This window comes from Cebus imitator, unplaced genomic scaffold, assembly GCF_001604975.1.
Source record: "Cebus imitator isolate Cc_AM_T3 unplaced genomic scaffold, Cebus_imitator-1.0 Scaffold70, whole genome shotgun sequence".
NCBI classification, from domain to species: Eukaryota; Metazoa; Chordata; class Mammalia; order Primates; family Cebidae; genus Cebus; species Cebus imitator.
In genome coordinates this window covers 6342076-6363226 of record NW_016107385.1, presented here as the reverse complement: position 1 = coordinate 6363226, position 21151 = coordinate 6342076, and the positions used below count along the sequence as shown (strand labels likewise).

Here is a 21151-nt window from a genome sequence, read left to right as displayed (position 1 = left end):
TGATAATGAATTAATTAGTATTTACTAATAACATTTCATTTACTTTATACCATTTTTTCATGAAGCTTAAATTGTATCATTGTTATGAATATCTTGTTATCTATCTGTGTCAGGAGACTGGCATTGCCTTTTAAAAAAATGACAGAGAAATGAAAGTCCTGATACATTAAGGTTTTTATTTACCGTGACGCCCAGCCAGCGATATTCTGTGATATTCTGAGCTGTCTTTTCTTACCTTGTGATTGTCTCAGCAACACTTCTAGGGACGTTCGAATAAAAACAAATAGCAAAGCAGACGCCACAAAGGCTGCACTTCTTGCCCTAGAATCCCCACAGAGTGCAGAATATCTTAACTTGCTGGATGCCCTACCCAGCCTCTTAGGGAAGAAGTTTGTTTATCAGTTCAGCATGGTGGTGTTTTGTGGAAGCATGACAAAGGCTGTGATACATCTAGCTCCTTTCAGTCCTTCCTTTAGCTAGTCCCATCTATAAGAATGCCCATCTTTAACTAAGAGTGAGCTGATACAGTTTGGGTGGGGGGCCATATCTCCAGTGTAAAGTCACCCATTCATTCATTTGCCAAATATCTGCAAGTGCTCGGCACTGGGAACACAGTGACAAATGCCACACAGCCCCTGCTTTCAAGGACCTCATGGTCTACTGGTAACTCAGACCAGTAGATCAACAACCACCACGAAGGGCAATCGGCACTCAGTGGGGGTAAGCGGAGACTGCCAAGGAAGCCACGTTGTACAGCCTGGGAGATAAGAAAACACTTCCCAGAAAAATAGCAATAAGTCATGAAGTCATGAAGCTTAGACAAAGGTTTCACAGGTGATGGGGGATAGAGAGAATGAAAGAGAATGGGGCTTGATTGAGCCTGTGGGAAGTATAGTGCCCATATTGGCTACTTATTTATTTTAGAGACAGGGTTTCATCCTATTGCCTAGGCTGGAATCCAGTGCCACAATCATAGCTCACTGCAGTCTCGAACTCCTGGCCCCAAGTGATCCTCCTGCCATGGCTTCCCAAAACACTGGAATTACAGGTATGAGCCACTGTGACTGGCTATACATTTGGCTATTTAATTATAAGTGAATGGCCAGGCGCGGTGGCTCAAGCCTGTAATCCCAGCACTTTGGGAGGCCGAGGTGGGTGGATCACTAGGTCAAGAGATCCAGACCATCCTGGTCAACACGGTGAAACCCCGTCTCTACTAAAACTACAAAAAATCAGCTGGGCATGGTGGCACGTGCCTGTAATCCCAGCTACTCAGGAGACTGAGGCAGGAGAATTGCCTGAACCCAGGAGGCGGAGGTTGCGGTGAGCCGAGATCGCGCCGTTGCACTCCAGCCTGGGTAACAAGAGCGAAACTCCGTCTCAAAAAAAAAAAAAGAAAAAAAATTATAAGTGAATGAAAATTAAATACAAGTAGAAATGCAGTTTCTCAGTTGTACTAGTCACATTGAAAGTGCTCAATAGCCACTTGTGGCTGCTACATTGGACCACACAGATATGAAATATTTCCACAATCACAAAGTTCTGCTGGACATTGCTGCTCTAGAGGCTGGCAGGGGTCAGTCAGTGAGGAGATTTGAATGACACACCAAGGTGTTTGGACCTTATCCTGAGGATAAGATGCCACTGAAGCATTCAATATAGGGGAGTAGAATGATTAAATCTGTGGTCAGTTGGGGGGAAATAGGGGAGGGACAGTGGGGGGTGGGGAGCTGGGGAGAGATAGCATGGGGAGAATTGCCAGATGTAGGTGATGGGGAGGAAGGCAGCAAATCACACTGCCACGTGTGTACCTATGCAACAATTTTGCATGTTCTTCACATGTACCCCAAAACCTAAAATGCAATAAAATAAATAAATGGGGAAAAAAAGCCACTCTATAGGTCACAAAAGAGGCAAGGCTAGGAATTAGAAGTATCAGTGTAAAAAGTATTGGATTAAACAGAACGAGAGAAGATGGGGGCCTTGGATGGGTAAAATAGGAGAGAAGTGTATGGACTCAAGAAATTTTAAAAAATAGAAAATTTTTAAAATATTTTATAAAAAAATAAAAATAAAAAATGAAATAGAATCAAAAAAACATATTAAACAATATAGAACAATAAACAGATGTGGAGGATGAGAAGGCAGTGGTGAGGCTGATCTCTGGCTTGGACAGCTAGTGAATGATGACACCGTTAACATAGACAGGGACAACGGCAGAGGAAAGGAACAGGTCTGGGGACAAGTGATAATAAATTCAACTTTTCTTTTGCTATAGTTAAGGTGTACAAGGAGGCATCCAAGTAAGCTGCAGAAGACTTTTAAATAGAGCTAAAGCTCAAAGGACAAATCTAGGCTGGAGGTTAAGATTTTGATGTCACCACTATATGGATGACAGTTTAAGTCATGGTAGTAAAGGAACTCCCCAAAGGAGAGAATGTGGAATGAGATGCTAAGAAGGTGGAGGTCTAAACTCATAGAACATTGATGGTGATAAGATCAGCCTAGGAAGAAAAGCCGAGGGAAGCAACCAGGGAGGTAGAAATAGAACCAAAAGAAAGTAATGGGATTCAAGTAAAGAGAGAGTACTTAGGAAAAAGGAGTGGTCATTGTGTTAAAAGAGAAAGGTCGATCCTTGGGGAAAGCACTTCCAGAGAATTGATGAGGGCAGAAGGTACATTGCAGTGGGTTGAAGAGTGAATGGGAGTTGAAGAAGGGACAACAAATATAAATGACTCTTTCAGGATAGCTCATTCCCGTCTATATCCACTGTGCCATTTTCAAATGTCTGCCTCATAGTAAAGATATTTGTGAACTGTGTTACCTTCTAAGACACTCTAAGCTCATTAAAAGTACAGATGGGTATTCTATATTTTTTCTCCTCATTGTTTCTAGTGGGGGTTTTACATATAGAAAGTGCTCTGTTTAAATGTTTAATACATTTCCAGCTTTTAAATTTTCAGGCTCTTGTTGGGCTTAAATATCAAATGTGTATTATTTTCATGTGCTATTCCCTTACACAACTTTTTTTGATTGAGAAGGACTCACTTTCAGGTGAGAAAAGGTAAGTCCATAATTTAATGGACTCTTACAGTTTCAGGAAATTTTGTGAGTTGGGGGAGGGGAATTAAAAAAATCAGAAAACAGAACAAGGACAAAGTGTTTTAATAGAAAATCTATTACGATTATTTACACCATTCCTTGACAAGCATATAAATGTAAACTTTTATTGTTGGCATTATTTCACATATGATTTATCCAAATTTAGAGTTAATACTGTCGTTGGAGTGTACAGGTAGTGAGAAAATTTTGTTATATTCACAGAATATACATCCACGTGCATTCAAAATGTGTCCTTCTCTAAGCCAGTGGTATAGACACTGTCCCATTGGCTCTGCTTCTGCCTCGCAGGTGTACACTGGGATCAGTCACATCATCCACATGCTCCTCACTCTTCTTTTCCTTCAGGCTGTTGATGAACCTCAGGGTGATTTCATCCCATTCTTCAGGCAACAGCATCAGCAGAAACCCAATGCAGATGATGATGGTGGCAGCCAGGCGGACAACATTGAATATCACCTCCTGCTTTAGGAGATCCACAGCTAGGAAAGAAAAATCAAGTCAGTCACAGCCTATGCCTGGTTCTAAGCTTTGAAAACAAGTCACCAAAGTCTGTGTTACTTCTAGAGATTTCCAAGAGTCGTCTTTATTTTTCCAAGTTAGCATTTCCTTTTTCCATCTTGCGGGATTTACTTTCCATTCCCTGTCTCTAAATCATGTTTATCCTTCAAGGTTTGGCTCAGATTCCATGTAATCTGACTTACCTGCCTCCCCCGTTTTCTCTCAATACTTCTCCTCTGTACTCCTTTACCCTTCTCCAGCTTCATTGGACCATTGAAGATTTTTCAAATGACCCCAACTTGTATCTAAGACTTGTGTGGGCTGTTCTTTTTAAAAATTTAATGGAGGTGAAATTCATGTAGTATAAAATTAACCATTTTAAAGTGGACTTAGCGGCACTTAGTATATTCAGAATATTACACATCCACCACCTCTCTCTGGTCCCCAAATGTCTCCATCACTTAAAAAAAAAAAAAAAACAAAACCCCATACTCATTAAGAAGTTACTCCTCAGCTTCTTAACCCCACTCCTCAGCTCTTAGCAACCACCAATCTGCTTTATTCCCCATATGGATCTGCCTATTCTAGATATTTTATATAAATGGAGCTACAGTCTCTGTGACCTTTTGTGAGTGGCGTCTTTCACTTAGCATAATGTTTTTGAGGTCCATCTATGTTGTAGCATGTGTCAGTATCTCATTCCTTCTTATGGCCTGAATAATATTTCATTGTATCATAATTTGGTTATTCATTTATCTGCCGATAGACAGTTAGGCTCCTCTACCCTTTTGCTATTGTGAATAGGGCTACTATGAACATTTGTACATGAGGATTTTTTGAATCTCTGTTTTCACTTTTTGGGGGTGAAAAAAGTGTGTACTGAGGAGTGGAGTTGGTCACACATGTGCTGTTCCTTTTGCATGAGCTACCCTTCACTCCTCATATCTCACTTCATCCAGCTAAACCTCTCCTTAGATCTCTCTCCTTAGGCTTCTCGCAGGAAGCCTTTTGGATTCTCCTCCGATGCACCGTCACAGCATTCAGCACATACCTCTATCAAAGCAATTCTCTCTCTGTGTTGTAATTACTCATTTTTTTTGTCTCCCTCTCAATGCTGCCTGGTCCTGAGGGCAGGGATATACCTTATTCAGGACCTGTCACTAGTGTTAACACGGTTCCTGGTGTACACTAATTGCTTGGAAATTATTTGTGAGATGAATGAATGAACTTCCTTGACAACTCCACTCTGTGATTCATTTCCTCTGAATATCTTATAGTCACTGGAGTCTATCTCACACAATTTGGCATTTAATAACCAATAATTTTGTAGAGCTCCAAGTTGTTTCATGTAGGTTGGCCTTCTATTACAAATTCAGTCATAAGCATATTAAGAGAATAATCATGTAATTTTTTTTCTATTGTTTTTTGCAGCCCTGATCATATGATAAATGTTCAATAAACATTTGCTGATTGTCATGGAGGACAGAAAAGTGGCCAAACAAGACTTGAAATTATACAATTTTAAAGTTAAAGGACTGTACAATCATCCAGATAAACCATCCACTGGCAGGTTTCTCTAGAAATATCCTGGAAAAATAGCTTGTCTTGTCTCTGAGGTGAGTAAAATTGCTTTTTCCTTGTATTTATTCCAGAGGCTCACCTGCTGTGCCCCAGGAGAGCCTTTGCAGCTCCCTGTGGATAGTCTGAGGATAAGCCAACCCCATGTACATTCTCTACACTTTCATTAATGACGGTTACTTGAAAGTCCTATGCTGGGATGCCTTTTGTTTCCATAGGACTTCCTCTAAAAATACCACAAAATTAGGTTGTCAGGGAGATTACATGAAACCCAAATAATACATCTGGTATTTAATTTTAAAAGCACAATCAAGTAAAGACAGTGTTTCTGTGGCTGCAAATTTTAAATCTGCTGCATCGTTATTCTGTTGTCGGCCACCTTCATGATACTTAAAAACATCTCGCCAGGCAAGGGACATAATTCACAACTGCCAGAAGGAACAGCTCAGGACACAGAACAAACACAACCAAGAGACTTGTTGTAGTGGTCAGAATCTGCACATGTCAAATGGTACCTGTACCTGCATTTCCAGGAACGCTGAGCACTGTCCCAATGGAGATTAGGATTGGGTATGTCAGTACTACCCCAACATTCACCAGGATGTTGAAGGCTGTAAAACAGAGGAGGAAATACAGGATAAAGGAGAAATAATATGCTGGACTTTTTTCTTACAGTAAATAAATCAATGTCTCTGTTAAATGTGTCTTTTAAACTGTCTATAGCTTTGGTCCTCTAATTTTGGAGATGGATGCATGTGTACCCTGCCTGAATTATGTAATCATTTTCTTTTCTTCTCCTCTGCCACTCTGTTTACCTGAGCTCTTGCCAATAGGCTGGCAAAAGGTGTTTGGAGCAAATACAAAGAGGTAAAATAATTGATTGACAACACTGCTTATTAGCACTATAAAAGTAGGTTGGGACCAGCCAGACATTAAAAGCAGGTGGTTGATTGAAGTTTGGTGCCTCATCTCTTTATTGCTGTGCTATTTTATGCCACATTTCTGGACATCAAATGGCTCTTGTGTTATTGCCTAAAGGAAGGTCTATCCAATGATAGTCTATGCTGTTTTATCCCCTCTCTCCGGAGGTCAGCATCATAGGGCAAAAAAGGATGGGTTCAGTGTAATTCACTGAATTCCAGAGACTGTCTCCACATTCTGATTTGTGTACAGATAACCAGAGGCAGATCCACAGAACGAACTGAAGGTGTAGTGTAGCTTGATGCTCTTCAATGAATACTTCTGGACCGCACTGGTTAAATATAAAATTAGTTAAAATATTCATTTATCCACTTTAAAACTTATCAAAAACACATGTTTTCAAAAAGAAAATTATTTCAAAAAGTTACAATTTACAAAGCATTATTCTAATAGAGTCCAATCAAATGTTTGTTTCAGGGGATAGAGAGATGAGTGCTGACAAGTGTAAAAGGTCCTCAGTTCAGGGATCTCCACAGCAATGAGGCAAGCATGTTGCCTCTGTCTCTGTAGAACCAAAAGAAGTTCTAGAGCCATTGTAATTAGGATGATTTATGTTTTTCTATTGTCATCTATAATTCCTGCTTTAAACCCAATGAGTCACTTGTGCTTGGTGGTTAGAAACAGTGAGCTTGAGTTTTACAGGACGTGGGCTCCTTTATGTTATTCATATAATAATAGAAGCAAGCAAGGCAGAGGGTATCCCTAAGCTAATAACTGCTCCTCGTTCCTGACAAAGCTGCAGCACGAGTGAATATTCCAGCACTTTGACTCTCTCCTCAGACACAGGGAGTCCAACATGGCAAATTCTTACACATCAGGAATTGATTAAATACAGCACAGGCTCTGCTGAACCCCATATTATGGGGCCTAACCTGAGTTTAAGTGCAATTCAGACATGCTAGGTGAATGGATGAGGCTAACTTGCATTTGGGCTAACACATTTCCTAGCTAACGCATTTCTTGAGAGGAGTGACCCCTAAGTAAACATAAGCAAACAAGAAACCATAGCTAGAGAAGATGTGGGGTAGCTCAGGATGCAGATTGTGTATCTCTCAGATCTGTTTCTCAGCTCAGCCTCAGCTAGATCATGTCTGATCTCTATGGAGAAGAGAGAGATGGAAATAAACACTTAGGAATAGCAGCACTGAAGACTGCAAGACCCTGGGGTGTGTAACAGCTAGGAGAGACTATCTCCTCGATTGCCACAGCACAGCCTGGGCACAGTGAGCTCTGCAGTGCGCTGGGGTGGACCTGGTGGAGCAGTGGCAGTGCTGACTGGCACTGCACCCAGTGGAGTGTGGAGCTCGCACTGCTTGGTGGAGGATGCCAGTGTTCAGCTAGCAGAGGTGGCCTCCAGCCTCTGCAGGCTTGCCTAGGGGCATGTACAGGATATACCAAGGAGCATATGTTGGTGGAGGGCTGCTTTGCAGCCAGGTGGAAATTGTGGGATTAACAATTAGGGGGCTAAGGGCCATTGAAATTTTCATTATGATTGTTCCCAGTTAGGTTGTTTTGGCCAGAAAATAATCAAGGTGCTTTTAATGAGGATGTTTTGGTCTTATGGAAATAGCACTATTGATTTCTACTCAGCAGAGGTTATGAGAGGTGCTAACCGTATAATTTTGGCATTGAAAAGTGGAACTCAAGGGATCAGCAATTAATGTTTGATCCTTTTCTTGAATGTTTCCTGTCTAAGGCCTCCCCTGAGTCTGAGGGGCTGAGCCAGCACAGAAAAAGACGACCCAATCAATACCCTTGCAGGGATGAAAAGAAGGACATTTTGCTCCCAGGAATTGCAGTGCTGCTACGATTTCGAATTACATCACCTCAAGAAAGAAGGTCAGTTGAGGGTTGATGGATGTCCTGCAGGCTGGGGTTGTGGGAACATGTGGAGTGGGCAGAGGGAGTTGACTTCTGAGTAGCATGTGGAGATGGGAGCGGCATGAAAAGGATTTGATTCTGAGTAAACAGACACCAAGTCTTTGGTTTGTCGCTGCTTTTTGACTGCTTGGTGACAGAAGAGCAGCCTTATTTTTTAGGCTCCTCTCACATCAAGTGACAACAGCAGCACAGCTTTAAAAGTCAGATCCTGGAGCTCAGGTGAAGCCGCCAGCCTCAGAGCTATAGGAAGCTGGCAGTGAAGACATTATAAGGACTCCAGGTGATTTTTTTCTTGGCCATTAACTAGGCACCATCTACCCGGCCAGGACCACCAGGCCGAGTGCATGCTGCCATCTCTCTCCTGGCAATGGCTTCCTATCACAAATCCATCCTCCATTCTCAGCCAGAGTGAGCTGTTTCATATGCAGATGTGAGCCCGTCACCTCCCTGCTTAAAGATTATTAAGTAGATTTTAAATCCAAACACCTCAAATTGTCTTTCCAGGCTCTTCCCAACCTGATTACCTCTTAAATAGCCCCCCCTTCCCTCCCTCCCTTCCTGCCTCCCTCCCTCCTCCTTCCCTTCCTTCCTTCCTCCTGAACCCAGTGCTCTCACCAGTTTGGACCACTCTGGTTCTTTGAATTCACCATCTACTCTCTAGCCTCTGCCCAGCACACCATGGCACATACGGAACATCATAACGTGATACATTGCATTAGAAAGAATGAATGAGACTGAAGAATGGATTGAAGGCCAATGGTAAACAGAGAGGCCTGGGCCTCCAGTGCACACCTTAACTCACAGGAGGCACGCTAGTTGGATAGCTTGAACGTGATCAACCAGTAGCTTGCAAAGAACCTTCTAAACATGACCAATGGCATTGATCAACATAAGTTTGGGAAATAGAGCACAGAGTTACCCAAGAAAATAATCCTATGATGATGATCTATCCAAAGAAAGATTGAGTGATATAGGGAATGGAAAGCAAAACCCGAGGCCACTTACCTAGCCACAGCCCTGCCATCCCACAGAGACAGCCCCATGGCAGAGCTGCAAAAGAGGACCAGTGCTCCACCTTGGTGAAATACAGGATGACTGGGGTGAAGGAGATGAAGATCAAATTGAAGAAACCCAAGGTGGAGACAAAGTGTGCAGCTTCCCCAAAGTTGGCACTTCCGAGAAACATCTTAAACAAGACCTGAAATGAGAAAGAAGCTCTACAGTCACACAGAGACTTAGCCAGAGCAGAAAGGTAAGTCTTCCCGTTCTATACTGTGAGCTAACTGGCCCAGAGTTTATTCTCCATTTCTTTTTGCTCTGACATCTTCATGGCACTAGATGGGCTATTGAGAGAAGGAATTAAAATACCCTATAGCCTTCATATGAAATAGTAGATGCCATAAAATGAATTTCTTATGGTGCTGAAAACTGCTGGGTACTGTACATTGTGTCAAGTGCCACCATCAGTGATGGGTATTGGGTGAATGCTAAATAAGGGTCCAGATAAGCCCAGAAAAATCTAGGATTGAAATGCCATTAATCTTTACCTTAAAGCAGGGGATTTGTTTTAACCGTATTTCAAAAGATACTGAAAACTAAATTGGACAGAGAGACCCTGTCATTTTGTTGTTGAGAGAAATAATATTTATGCCTTGGTTTTATAAGCAATTTTCTTTGTGAGCTTAAAACGACTTCATAAATATGGTGCTTGTTCCCCAGATTAAAAAAAAAAACATTTTTTATATAGTATAAACCTGTGTGCAGAGGAAGATAGCAAGGAGAAGCAAATGGCTAACATAAAATCACACAACAGGTTAGGGAGAAAGCCAGGTGTACAGTCCATATTTCTTAGCTCCTTAAGCCCCCACTCCCAATGCTAATCCTGTAAGAAATAACGTAGAGTGAAGCAGATCTCTTCTGCCTGGAATTATATTATGGTGCATATACGACTTGGTCCATGTCAGCAAATATTACCACTCTCAGAATGAATACATTCTGTAACCTGGTCAAGGGAAATCCCTCTGTAAGGCAGCCATTCTAGTCATATAGCAATCCCAGGTACTGCTTCTAATTTCAACTAATCTAATTATTTTTTCCTGTTGAAAGACTTAAAAGAATTTGAGCATGTGCTACTCTTTGGTCACATCAGACATCTTGGTGGATCTCAGTTGGGGAGCAAGTTAGACACTAATGGCCATTGAGTGAACACTTGTCAAGCTTGTCGCACAGAATCAGTGGGCCAAGAAATGTCATTGTGGAAATAGACTTCATGCCCTCTGAGTTACGGTGTTGGTTAATAATCGGAACAGGCTTCCAGGAGGGATGAAAAGGGTATTTTCTGCCTTTCAGAGAGTGTTTTCTCATTGAAACACCAAGAAAGGTGAAATTGGAACCGTTCTTTAGTACATACAGAAAGTTGACTTTTAAAAGTAGAGCTTTGGGGAATAACCTTTTAGATCGTCTCTCTTAGTTCTCATTCCTGAAGTCAGGTGCAGTGACTCTGAATAGAAATTTCTCTGGTGACAGGGAACTCCAGAAGAGAAAAATTGGTGGCTACATAAAGCAGACTTAGAGCATCCATTAGAGAGATAAATAGGTTCTTCATTTAGCTGGGAACATGAGCTCCTGTGGCATGGGGTTAATATATGGCAAAAGGCTCTCTAGTGATAGCTTATTATTTCTAATACCCCTTTTGAGTTAAAATAATGACCATAGATAATTAAAGAAACATAGGGAGAGAAGATGCCTTTCTAATGTTCCTGCTATAACTGCCTGATAAATGAGGGATTAGGGCATAGCACATGGGCTTAGAAGTTGTCTACTCCAGAGTTTAAGTCTGGGCTCTATCCCTTCTTGGCTGTATAATTTGGGGCAAGTTATTTAATCTTTTAAAGCCTCAGTTTCCTCATCTGCAAAGTAGAAGTAAGTATTTATGCCTTGTAAGGTTTTATTAACACAGGCCAAATTTTCAGGCAGATACCCATCACACAACAAGTACTCAATTTACTTACTATTATTTCAACACGTCTATTTTCTTTCTAATCAATGTTTTCATCATACTTTCTTACTTTAGTACATAAGTCATGAGTGACAGTTGCTTACAAAAGAAAGTACACAGCATACCTTATATAATGCAGACGTAGAGGCTGAACCCACAGCAAATGCCACTCCTATGATGGAATCAGCGTGGAAATTATCTGCATACGCCATCATGACGATGCCGGTAATTGCCATTATTGCAGCAACTATCTGTCAAATAGGATGCAAAGAAACAGAAAAGCAATGATGCCTCTGTATCCTAGAGCAGGCAATTCAAGACTTCATGAAAGCTGCTAAGTACTTCCTTAAACCTAATTACCTTTTCTACATCACTGTTTAAATGTAGGAAGGCTAGTTATTAGACATAAATCAATACGTTCATCAGATATCCAGGAATAGAATATAAAAGCTGCTCCCATTCTAATCAAAGACTAGTAATTTTATTATTTTTCAATATATTTTTACTTTTTTAGGCATAGTAATTTAATTTTTTAGCTCAAACTTTCTAGAGATTAACATTTGTACTGGTGAAATTAATAGGAAGTCACTTCTAAGCATTTTCATCTATTCTTCTCTTTCTTTCAAACAATTCAGCATACATTTTAATCAGCTCCTTGGATCAATGTATGTTTCTGAAGATCTCCATCTAATCAGGACCTGATTAAAGAGGCATGATATTGATACACCTAAGAGGCAAAGTTTAGGGCAATGGGAAAAAAGGAAGAAAATGATCTCTCACAGGAATTTATAGAGGAGCAAGCTGAGTTGCACTGTCACTTGGAATGTCAAACGGAAGCCAGTACTTCCTTTTGTTCACATGAAAATTAATTCCACTTTTCAGGAAAAAAAAAACATGGAAAGATAATTGCATTTAATTATTCTAGAGCATTAACTGCACAAAGTGGAATATTCATAATTCACCTGAAATCATAGTATACTGTAAATTGATATGATTCTTGCTACATTCAAAACAGGAGTCTACTCTCTTAGTGAAATGCTGGTTTGCATCATCTGTTTAATTGTCTTGAACTGGTTCTACTGGAAGACAGTTCAAAGATACAGCAAACAGTAAAATAACAATGCTGGAACAGGTGGCAGTATGTCATTTCCCTGTGAAATGGTTTCACTGACTTTAAAATCCAGATGAAAATATGTGAGAAATTTAAACCTACATGGTGATTAATTTTGTTAAGCTTCAGTTCTGAGTATTCCCAAGTAAAGAAGTTCTTCTGTAGATAGCTTTTTCACAGATGTGATTTTTGGGGGCCCTTTTAAACACTATTAGTCAATTACTTTTTATAACGTAGATTTTTAACGGGATTATAGACTCACTTGAGGCCAGTGCAAAGAATGTTTCCAATGACATAAAATTCAGAAACTGCTAAAGCACGTCTTTTGTTAATGACCACCAAAAGCAAGGTCCCACTTGGTGTCAGAGTAGCTCTATACTAAAGTGTAGAGCTTAGAAAAATTGCAGGAGTACTTGAGAATAGACTTAGACATGTCAGCAGTGAAAAACCATTTTCATTAAACGTTATCCAGGAGGCTGCTTAATTGGAGGCAGTTTTCTTGCTGAGTGAATATCATATTCTCTGAAGCTGCTGGGTGTGTGTTCTGGTTAGACTCTACCTTAAACTATATGGAATAAAATTTAATACACACACCATGAGGTGTTAAGGAAAGTCCCTAAACAATGAGTAATAGACTCATCAGTAAACATGGTGAGGAGGATATCGAGACCTGGAAATTCTATGAGGGTTATCATGATTTGAGGATTAATAGTTCAACCGGGGATTTGCAACAGTTCTTTGGGGGATCTGATTTCAGGGAAATAAAAGGCACATTAGAAATTTGGCATATCCTGATTTAGTTTTGTGTTTAAATAATGTTCACTGGTTAAAGTGTTCATGTGCACAGATAGATTTCCTTCAACAACTGAACATAAGGGATAATACATTTGAGTTAACATTTGTTTTCTTTTAGCTAAGTGTTAGTTGTATTTTCTTGGTCCAATAAGCAAGTGGTTACTTTGAGACAAGGCTAACAAAACAGTGTAAGTCCTAACAAACTTTCAAGTGATGTGCTATTTTTTAAGTTATTAAAAGCATTCTATAATACATTACATGGGTTTGGGCAATTACATATTATAGTATGTAATTCTGGATTTAGAAAATTGTGAAAACAGTCAATTAAACCCCAAAGCAAAAAACAAAAACACTGTCTAGAAAATGACAAGCAGTTGATAGGATTATCCCTAAGATATGAACACAGGTAGGAAGTCTTCCTTTTCTGAGTTAGCCATTAGTAAAAATACATATGCATAAAATTCCTGTTATGTTTCCTGAAGATAGGGATTGGACATGGCTAAAAATTACACAGCTTTGTAGCAATTCAAAATGATAAGCATAATGAGCTTCTTAAAGATCTTCATTACTTGTTATATTCAATTGCTTGTGAAAATATTAGGCTGGACTACTTAAATTGACATATCAATTACAGCAGTGTCTCTTTCAATTGCCTTCACTGAGAGAAGCATTTTTCACTTTAGGGGGCCAGACAATGCTGTTAAGTTGTGAAAGCATGAAAATCGGAATATTTAAAATGTTAAAAAAATTCTCCATGGGATGAGCAGTAATTCTAAAGTTATATAGTAGGGTCCTGGGGCAGGGTGCGGGTGGAGGGTATAGTGGGAATAAATTATTTGCCACATTTTAATTTAAATTTCATAAATATCTGATAGGTCAAATTCTCTATGGCTATGTGTTAGGAAATTTTCAATATATTATTTATACAAATCTAAGTGAAGGAAGAGATCTCAGCTAATCGTGAAAATGAGGAAAAATTGTGGAATGGTTGTTTGGGTGATCTCGGAATGGCTTTGCTTGGCACCATGGGTTTACCTTTAGAGAGTAAATACTCTTTAGATGTCTAGAGAACAAATATCCTAAGCACATATCAGTCACACTCATTTTTGGAATCAGTCAGTCATCAAAGAAGGATTAATAATCTGCTCTCAAAAGAAAAACACAAAATGACATTTCTTGGCCTCAGCCTTCTGGAAATGTGTCTTCAGGAAGCCAGCACCTAAAATATTGTGTTTAAAATGCTCATATGTGCTCATTCACATGATGACAACCACTGAAGTGCTTCTGGGACACATTAACAGCCATATGAGGAATTCTGCTGCTGAAAATACACCATCTAGTGGTGTCACCTGCTCAGCTTCTGAAAAATGTGGGTCTCTTGACAATCTATTCCAGTTCCAGCCTCTTAACCAACCAGAAGCGTCTAAATAAGATAGAAAACTAGAACAGGCAAAGTGGCTCATGCCTGTAATCCCAGCACTTTGGGAGGCTGAGGTGGGTGGATCACTTGAGGTCAGGAGTTGCAGATCAGCCTGGCCAACATGGCGAAACTTTGTCTCTACTAAAAATACAAAACTTAGCCGGGCTTTGGTGACACATGCTTGTAATCCCTGCTACTTAGGAGGTTGAGGCAAGAGAATTGCTTGAATTCGGGAAATGGAGGTTGCAGTGAGCTGAGATCACACCACTGCACTCCAGCCTGGAACACAGAACAGGACCCTGTCTCAAAAAAACAAGACGGAAAACAAAACAAAAAACCTTCACCATTACCATTATCTGACTGTGGTGTAGGAGAGAATGTTAGTAACCATAGTGACCCTAAAACTGCCAGTACCTCCATTTAAAAGTTTTAAACCTCTCTGCCCTCACACATTGTGGTGTGCCCACCTGGGGTGAGTCATGGAAGGAAGATGATTTATTTAGCCCATTATCTCAGCAAGCCAACTGAGTGGCATGGCCTTGTGAGCCAGCTATCTTCCTCTGCAGGCTGTGGCCCTCAGAGAACTCTCAGCGCCAATTTTCAGAGCCAATCAGAGGGGATCCATGTGGCCATTTGAGCCTGTTCCTAAAGCCCAGAGAGGGCTTTATCAGGGGACATTTGGTGATCTCACTGTACTAAATGCCACCTGTGACCCTGCATGGAAGTGGTTTCTTTTATCTTTCAAAGAATTAGTTTGTGCAGATAAAGCCTAAAGAAATATCTGGCTTTGGGCTGTTTTCGTTTTCTTGTATCTTCGTTTTTTTCTTCTCTTTTGGCTCAGGTGATCAAAAGCCCACAAGGGTTTGGTCCTTCTCTACATCTCCATGAGAGGTTATCAGCCTTACCCCATTCACTATGGCTCCCATTCATAGATGGTTTTCACAATTCTTATTTTGCATTAACAGTACCAGCTCATTTATGGTCCAAGGTATTGGATGAACCTTTAGTTGCTTCTCTTCCTACAGTGTTCCTTTAAGATTTTAAAGGTCAAAATGAGTGATTATAATTCAAACATGTTTCCTTACTTTGCCTTGAAGGTAATTCTGTTTCTCAAAGCTAAGTGAGTATGAAGCAGCTGGTTCACAAATGAAACCTTGAATTCCAAAGCCTTCAGCAGCCCCTAAAAATGCAGATCTCAGACTCCACTGCTGGCAGCTGGTGTCCTCAAGTTGAAGACTGAAGGTCAGTGGTTGTGGTTGGGACACATATTAACAGTTTGACCAAAGAGAAACATGCTGATGATTATCTCTGTCTGGGTAAACTGAGATAGTCGATTTTCAAGGAACTATGGCTATACAGAACCTTAAACTTCTGCATATTTTATATTTAAGATTCTGTGAAAAACTGTCTTTTACTCAGATTCAGTTAAACTGAAAAAGTGCTGAAATGTGAAAAATAAGAGGTGCGGCCATCTATAGCTGTCCAGATGCTGTGTATGAGAGGGGGTGAGGGGCATGTTGGCCAGCTGCAAATCCAAGGGATGCTGTGCCTCTGAAATCCTCCTCTCCCTACATGCATGGATTTTTGTATAAATAAAATCCATTTGAAAATGATCCCAAAGAGAGACCTGGATGTCAAAGATGTAAAGAAATCCCATGCAGAAAGAGTGAAGGATATATGTGGAGGGTAGGCATACTGACTGCACTTTGTTGAAGGGGTTATGGATTCCTTGTGGGTGTAAAATCAGACAGCCAGCACAGCCCGGCTGTCTCCTTTCTTGGCTGTATTCATAAGTAATTGTCCTGCCAACATGGGGATAAGAGGGAAGGTGACTCCCACTGTCCATCCTCCATTGCCTCTTCCAGGAAGCAGGGAAGTTCTGGGTGGAGAATTCTGCATTGCACACGAATCAAGAGTAACCAAAGGCAAGATGGGAGACAAATTGTCAAATTATGTGTCATCTTAACTGTTAATATCAGCATAAATCAGTAGCAGCTCAGCTCCAATATACTGTTTCAGAGCATTCTGGGGCCCAATTTGAATTCAAAGTAGTACATGCTGTGCAATGAAAGATTCAGTTTAGCTGAGGTACTTCAGTTAGTTTTTGGTAGATCCTGGAAAGTCTTCAAAACAGCCATTGTTTGAGAAGCTAACTGTATAGGGACCTAAATATAGCTGGGGAATATGTGGTTCCCAAGCCAGAGGGATACTAATTCATTTCATAATCTGCTTAGACAGTTGGGATCTGCTGCACCATCCACCAACCGCCAATGTTTGCCATATCTTCAAGGAAACTAGAAAGTATAAGAAAAATTTGAATATTATAAAAAGTAAGAGAGAGACAAAATCTGAAAGTTTCTACCACTCTAGTCTAGAATCCACTTTTCATTGGCATAAAATGGATGCCAACAGCAGAGAAGAAAACTCCCAGCTGGTGGTATATTTCCCTTGGGAAAAGCTTTTTTTTTTTTTTTTTTAAATTAAGGTGGGTTCTCTAGTTCTTAAGAATTTAAGAGCTCTAGCTAAACAATGATAAGGTCTGAGAGACAGGAAAACAACCATTTTCAAAGCTGCAAGAGCTGGATTATCATTTTCTAACATTTTTGCAATCAAAAATTATCTTTTAAAGAAGTTTACTAATTTTCATGGGATGATCACAGATGAGCTGCAGGCAATTGCTCATGATAGGGCTTTTTAACGCACCAAAGATGACCAATAAATTTGTTGAAATAACTTCATAATAGAAAACTGAATGTAAAACAGACTAGCTTTCCATCTGTAATTCAGCGTTCAAAGGAAACAAAATATTAGGAAGTTATTCATAATACATAATTCATTTTTATGTGAGCATTAGTAATTCTGGCCTACTGGTGGCCAGATAAACCCATATTTATGATGTTGTAATGTAAATCATCTTTCACTTTGTTCGTGGTATTCTTTTTACATTAAAAAAAGTAAAGAAGGCCATTTTAAATGTGCTTATTCTTGGGGCTAAGCATATGAAAATTAAAATCCAACAAACATCTGTTTCTAAACTACTGATGCTTTAGCATGAACCAGAAATATAAATTTTAATCTGATGACGGAAAGCATCCCTTTAACTGCTTTTTTCTAAGAGTAGTCCAGCGGGATAACATCTGGAGGGGCTATGCTTTAGATTATTTATGGATTTGGGCAGTAAGAGCTACATTTGTGTTGTCAGTGCTGTTTGCCCTCCTTAATTTCTCAAATGACCTAATTATATGTGTTCTCAATATGTCTTGGGAGGAAAAGAATTGCTGATACTGTCAAAGGCAAAATGCTGAATATGTTTTGGTGCTTCTCACATTCCATGGCCTGATTATGGGCATCACTAAAATTACACTTTACTATTCTTCTGGACATGGCATTGAACACATCCCAATGTTTCACAGTGAGAAGTGAAGCACTTCCTCTTACTTAAAAAGAAAAATAGCCTACTTTTTCAGGGTGCCTGACACTATTGTTTACTATTCTGCCACCTATGATGTCTTCACTTATGGCTATGCTTATTAACAAGCACTTGTGAACGATTTAACATTTCTTCTGCTGAGTCTTAATTACAGATGCTGTATTAGTTTCCTAAGGCTGCGGTAACAAATGATCATAAACTTGGTGACTTAAAACAACAGAAATTAATTCTCTCATGGTTCTGAAAGCTGGAAGTTCAAAACACAGCTGGGACACAAGGCATCTCTAGGAAAAGATACAGTCCTTGCCTCTTCCAGGGTTCTGGTGAATGTCCTGGCATTCCCGGCTGGTGGCCACATCACTCCAATCTCTGTGTCTGTGGTCACATTGCTGCCACCTCTTCTGTGTGTGTCTCTTGTGTGAGTCTCTCATGAGGACGCTTGTTACTGGATTTAGGTCTCACTCAGATAATCCAAGATGATCTCCCCTTTTCAAGATTCCTAAGTTAATAACATCTAAAAAGACCCTTTATCCAATAAGGTCACAGTGACAGATTTAGGGGAATTAAGATGTGGATAGATCTTTTCTGGAGTTACCATTCAACCCACTGCAGATGGCAAATTTAAAATGGCAATGATTAGCGGCCTCTAGGCAGATTTCTTAAATCTGCTATTTAAAGGCAATTTACACAGCTGTTTTTTTTTTTGTTGTTGTTTGTTTTTTTCTCAAAAATACCAGAAACAAACATTGTATCATTTTGGGTATAATCTCTTGCATCAGTGAGGTCCATGGTTAAATGTGCTCATTCACTCTAACACAACTGATTTTATTACTGGTAAATCTAATCATGGCTGTATGGATTTAATTTTGGCATTTGGATGTCACTAAAAGAACAGAAAAGCCTCCAAATCTCTCTTCTCCCCTCTTTTGACAAGACTTTCCAGGTTCTTATGGGTGGTCCATGGTAGTGAAAGATAGTGAAAAGAAAGATCTCAGAAGTGTAAGTTCATTTACTGTATTATCCAATGTCAACTGAGCCCCCACTTTGTGCCCTGCAATATTCTAGATGTCGGAAATAGACAGGGCTGACTTCCTAGGTGATGGCTTATGTCGATATCTAGGGTCCCGTGCTTGGAAGGTCCCCGCCCTTGCTTGGTTTAATGCTCTGTTGTTATCTTGAAACTATTAACAGTTTTTAACAGAGCCCCTGAATTTTCATTTTGCATTGGGCCCCATGGATTAGGTAGCACATCCTGAAAAGAACAATGAACAATGTAGGAAAACTCCCAGCCCTCAAGGACTTGGCAGGGTACCTGATGGTAGACAGCCAGCACCAGTGCCCCAGGCATAAATACATGATGCTCAGCCCTTTGGGGTCAAATCTAAGATAAGCCACTAAAGAATGTAGTATCACATTTGGATATATTGTATCACCGATGGATGCACACAGTTTCTGATTTTGTCTTCTATCAAAGTTTTCTACTTACAATACATATCAAGCTATATTTCTAAATTTCTGAGCAGCATCTCCCAATATACAATCAGAGTTTTCTAATTGGATTTTTTTTTTTTTTCAAAGAAAGCTTTCGGGAGAGCCAGCAAGATGGCTAAATAGGAACAGCTCTGGTCTGCAACTTCCAGAGAGATCAACACAGATGGTGAGTGATTCTTGCATTTTCAACTGAGGTACCCAATTTATCTTACTGGGACTGGTTGGACAGTGGGTACAGCCCATGAAGGTGAGCTGAAGCAGTGCGGGGTGTTGCCTCGCACCCAGGAAGCCCAAAGGTTCAGGGTATTTCCCTTTCCTATCCAAGAAAAGCCTTAAGAAACGATACCAGAAGGAACATGCACTCTGATCCAGATACTGCATTTTACCCACAATCTTCACAACCGGCAAACCAGGAGATTCCCTTCAGTGCCTGGCTCAGTGGGTCCCACCCCTATGGAGCCCAGCAAGCTAAAGTACACTGGCTTGAAATTCTCACTACTAGCACAGTAGTCTGAGGTCAACCTGGGATGCTTCAGCTTGGTGGGAGGAGGGGCATCTGCCATTGCTGAGGCTTGAGTTAGGCAATTTTACCCTCACAATGTAAACAAAGCTGTGGGAAGTTCAATCTGTGTGGAGCCCACCACAGCTCAGCAAGATATAGTGAAAAGAAAGTGAAAAGTGTGGACACTTTTCACAATCTGCGGGCAGATTGTGCCTCTCTGGGCAGGGCATCTTTGAAATAAAAGGCAGCAGCCCCAGTTAGGGACTTACAGACAAAACCCTCAACTCCCTGGGACAGAGCACCTGGGGAAAGAGGCAGTTGTGGGCGCAGCTTCAGTAGACGTAAACATCCCTGCCTGACAGCTCTGAAAAGAGTAGCAGGTCTCCCAGCAAGCATTCGAGCTCTGATAAAAAACAGACTGCCTCCTCAAGTGAGTCCCTGACCCCCACGTATCCTGACTGGGAGACACCTCCCAGTAGGGGCCAACAGACACCTTATACAGGAGAGCTCTGGCTGGCGTCTGGCAGGTATCCCTTTGTGATAAGCTTTCAGAGGAAGGAATAGGCAGCAATCTTTGCTGTTCTGCAGCCTCTGCCAGGGATACCCAGGCAAACAGGGTCCAGAATGGACCTCCAGCAAACTCCAGCAGACCTGCAGCAGAGGGGCCTGATTGTTAGAAGGAAAACAGGAATAGTATCAACATCAACAAAAAGAAAGTCCACTCAGAGACCATATTCGAAGGTCACCAACTTCAAAGACCAAAGGTAGATAAATCCATGAAGATGTGGAGAAACCAGCACAAAAAGACTCAAAATTCCAAAAACAAGAACAAGAACACCTTTTCTCCAAAGGATTACAACTCCTCACCAGCAAGGGAACAAAACTGGACAGATAATAAGTTTTATGAATTGATAGAAGCAGGCTTCAGAAGGCGGGTAATAACAAACTCTTCCAAGCTAAAGGAGCATTTTTAACCCAATATAAGAAAGCTAGGAATCTTGAAAAAAGGTTAGATGAAGAGCTAATTAGAATAACCAGTTTAGAGAATAACATAAATGACTTGATGGAGCAACCCCAAGACACATAATCATCAGATTCACCAAGGTTGAAATGAATGAAAAAATCTTAAGGGCAGCCAGAGAGAAACATCGAGTTACCCAAAAAGGGAAACTCATCAGATTAACAGCAGCATTCTCCGGCCCCACTCTCTTCTGGCTTATAGAGTTCCTGCCAATATTCAACATTCTTAAAAGAATTTTCAACCCAGAATTTGATATCTAAGTTTTCATAAGTGAAGGAAAAATAAAAACCTTTACAGACAAGCAAATACTGAGAGATTTCAT

The 21151-nt window shown here is 40.4% G+C and overlaps 1 protein-coding gene and 1 long non-coding RNA gene across 6 annotated transcripts in view; one reads left to right on the top strand and one right to left on the bottom strand.

Moving 5' to 3' along the window:
* Positions 1-3150: 3150 nt before the first annotated feature.
* SLC35F4 (solute carrier family 35 member F4) overlaps positions 3151-21151 on the bottom strand; it is a 437612-nt gene continuing 419611 nt past the window's right edge. For all 5 annotated transcript variants that reach the window (XM_037739463.1, XM_037739464.1, XM_017531056.2 and 2 more), the window contains exons 5-8: positions 11185-11310; positions 9067-9259; positions 5721-5810; positions 3151-3602 (exon numbers count right to left, since the gene is read on the bottom strand). In XM_037739463.1, the coding sequence (XP_037595391.1) occupies positions 3361-3602; positions 5721-5810; positions 9067-9259; positions 11185-11310 (651 nt within the window). In that variant the 3' untranslated portion in view covers positions 3151-3360. The remainder of the gene's footprint in view (positions 3603-5720; positions 5811-9066; positions 9260-11184; positions 11311-21151) is intronic.
* LOC108306224 lies at positions 5109-19706 on the top strand. Its single transcript, XR_001826059.2, has 5 exons — positions 5109-5237; positions 7877-8019; positions 9093-9313; positions 15483-15627; positions 19394-19706. It is a non-coding gene; the product is annotated as an uncharacterized LOC108306224 (long non-coding RNA).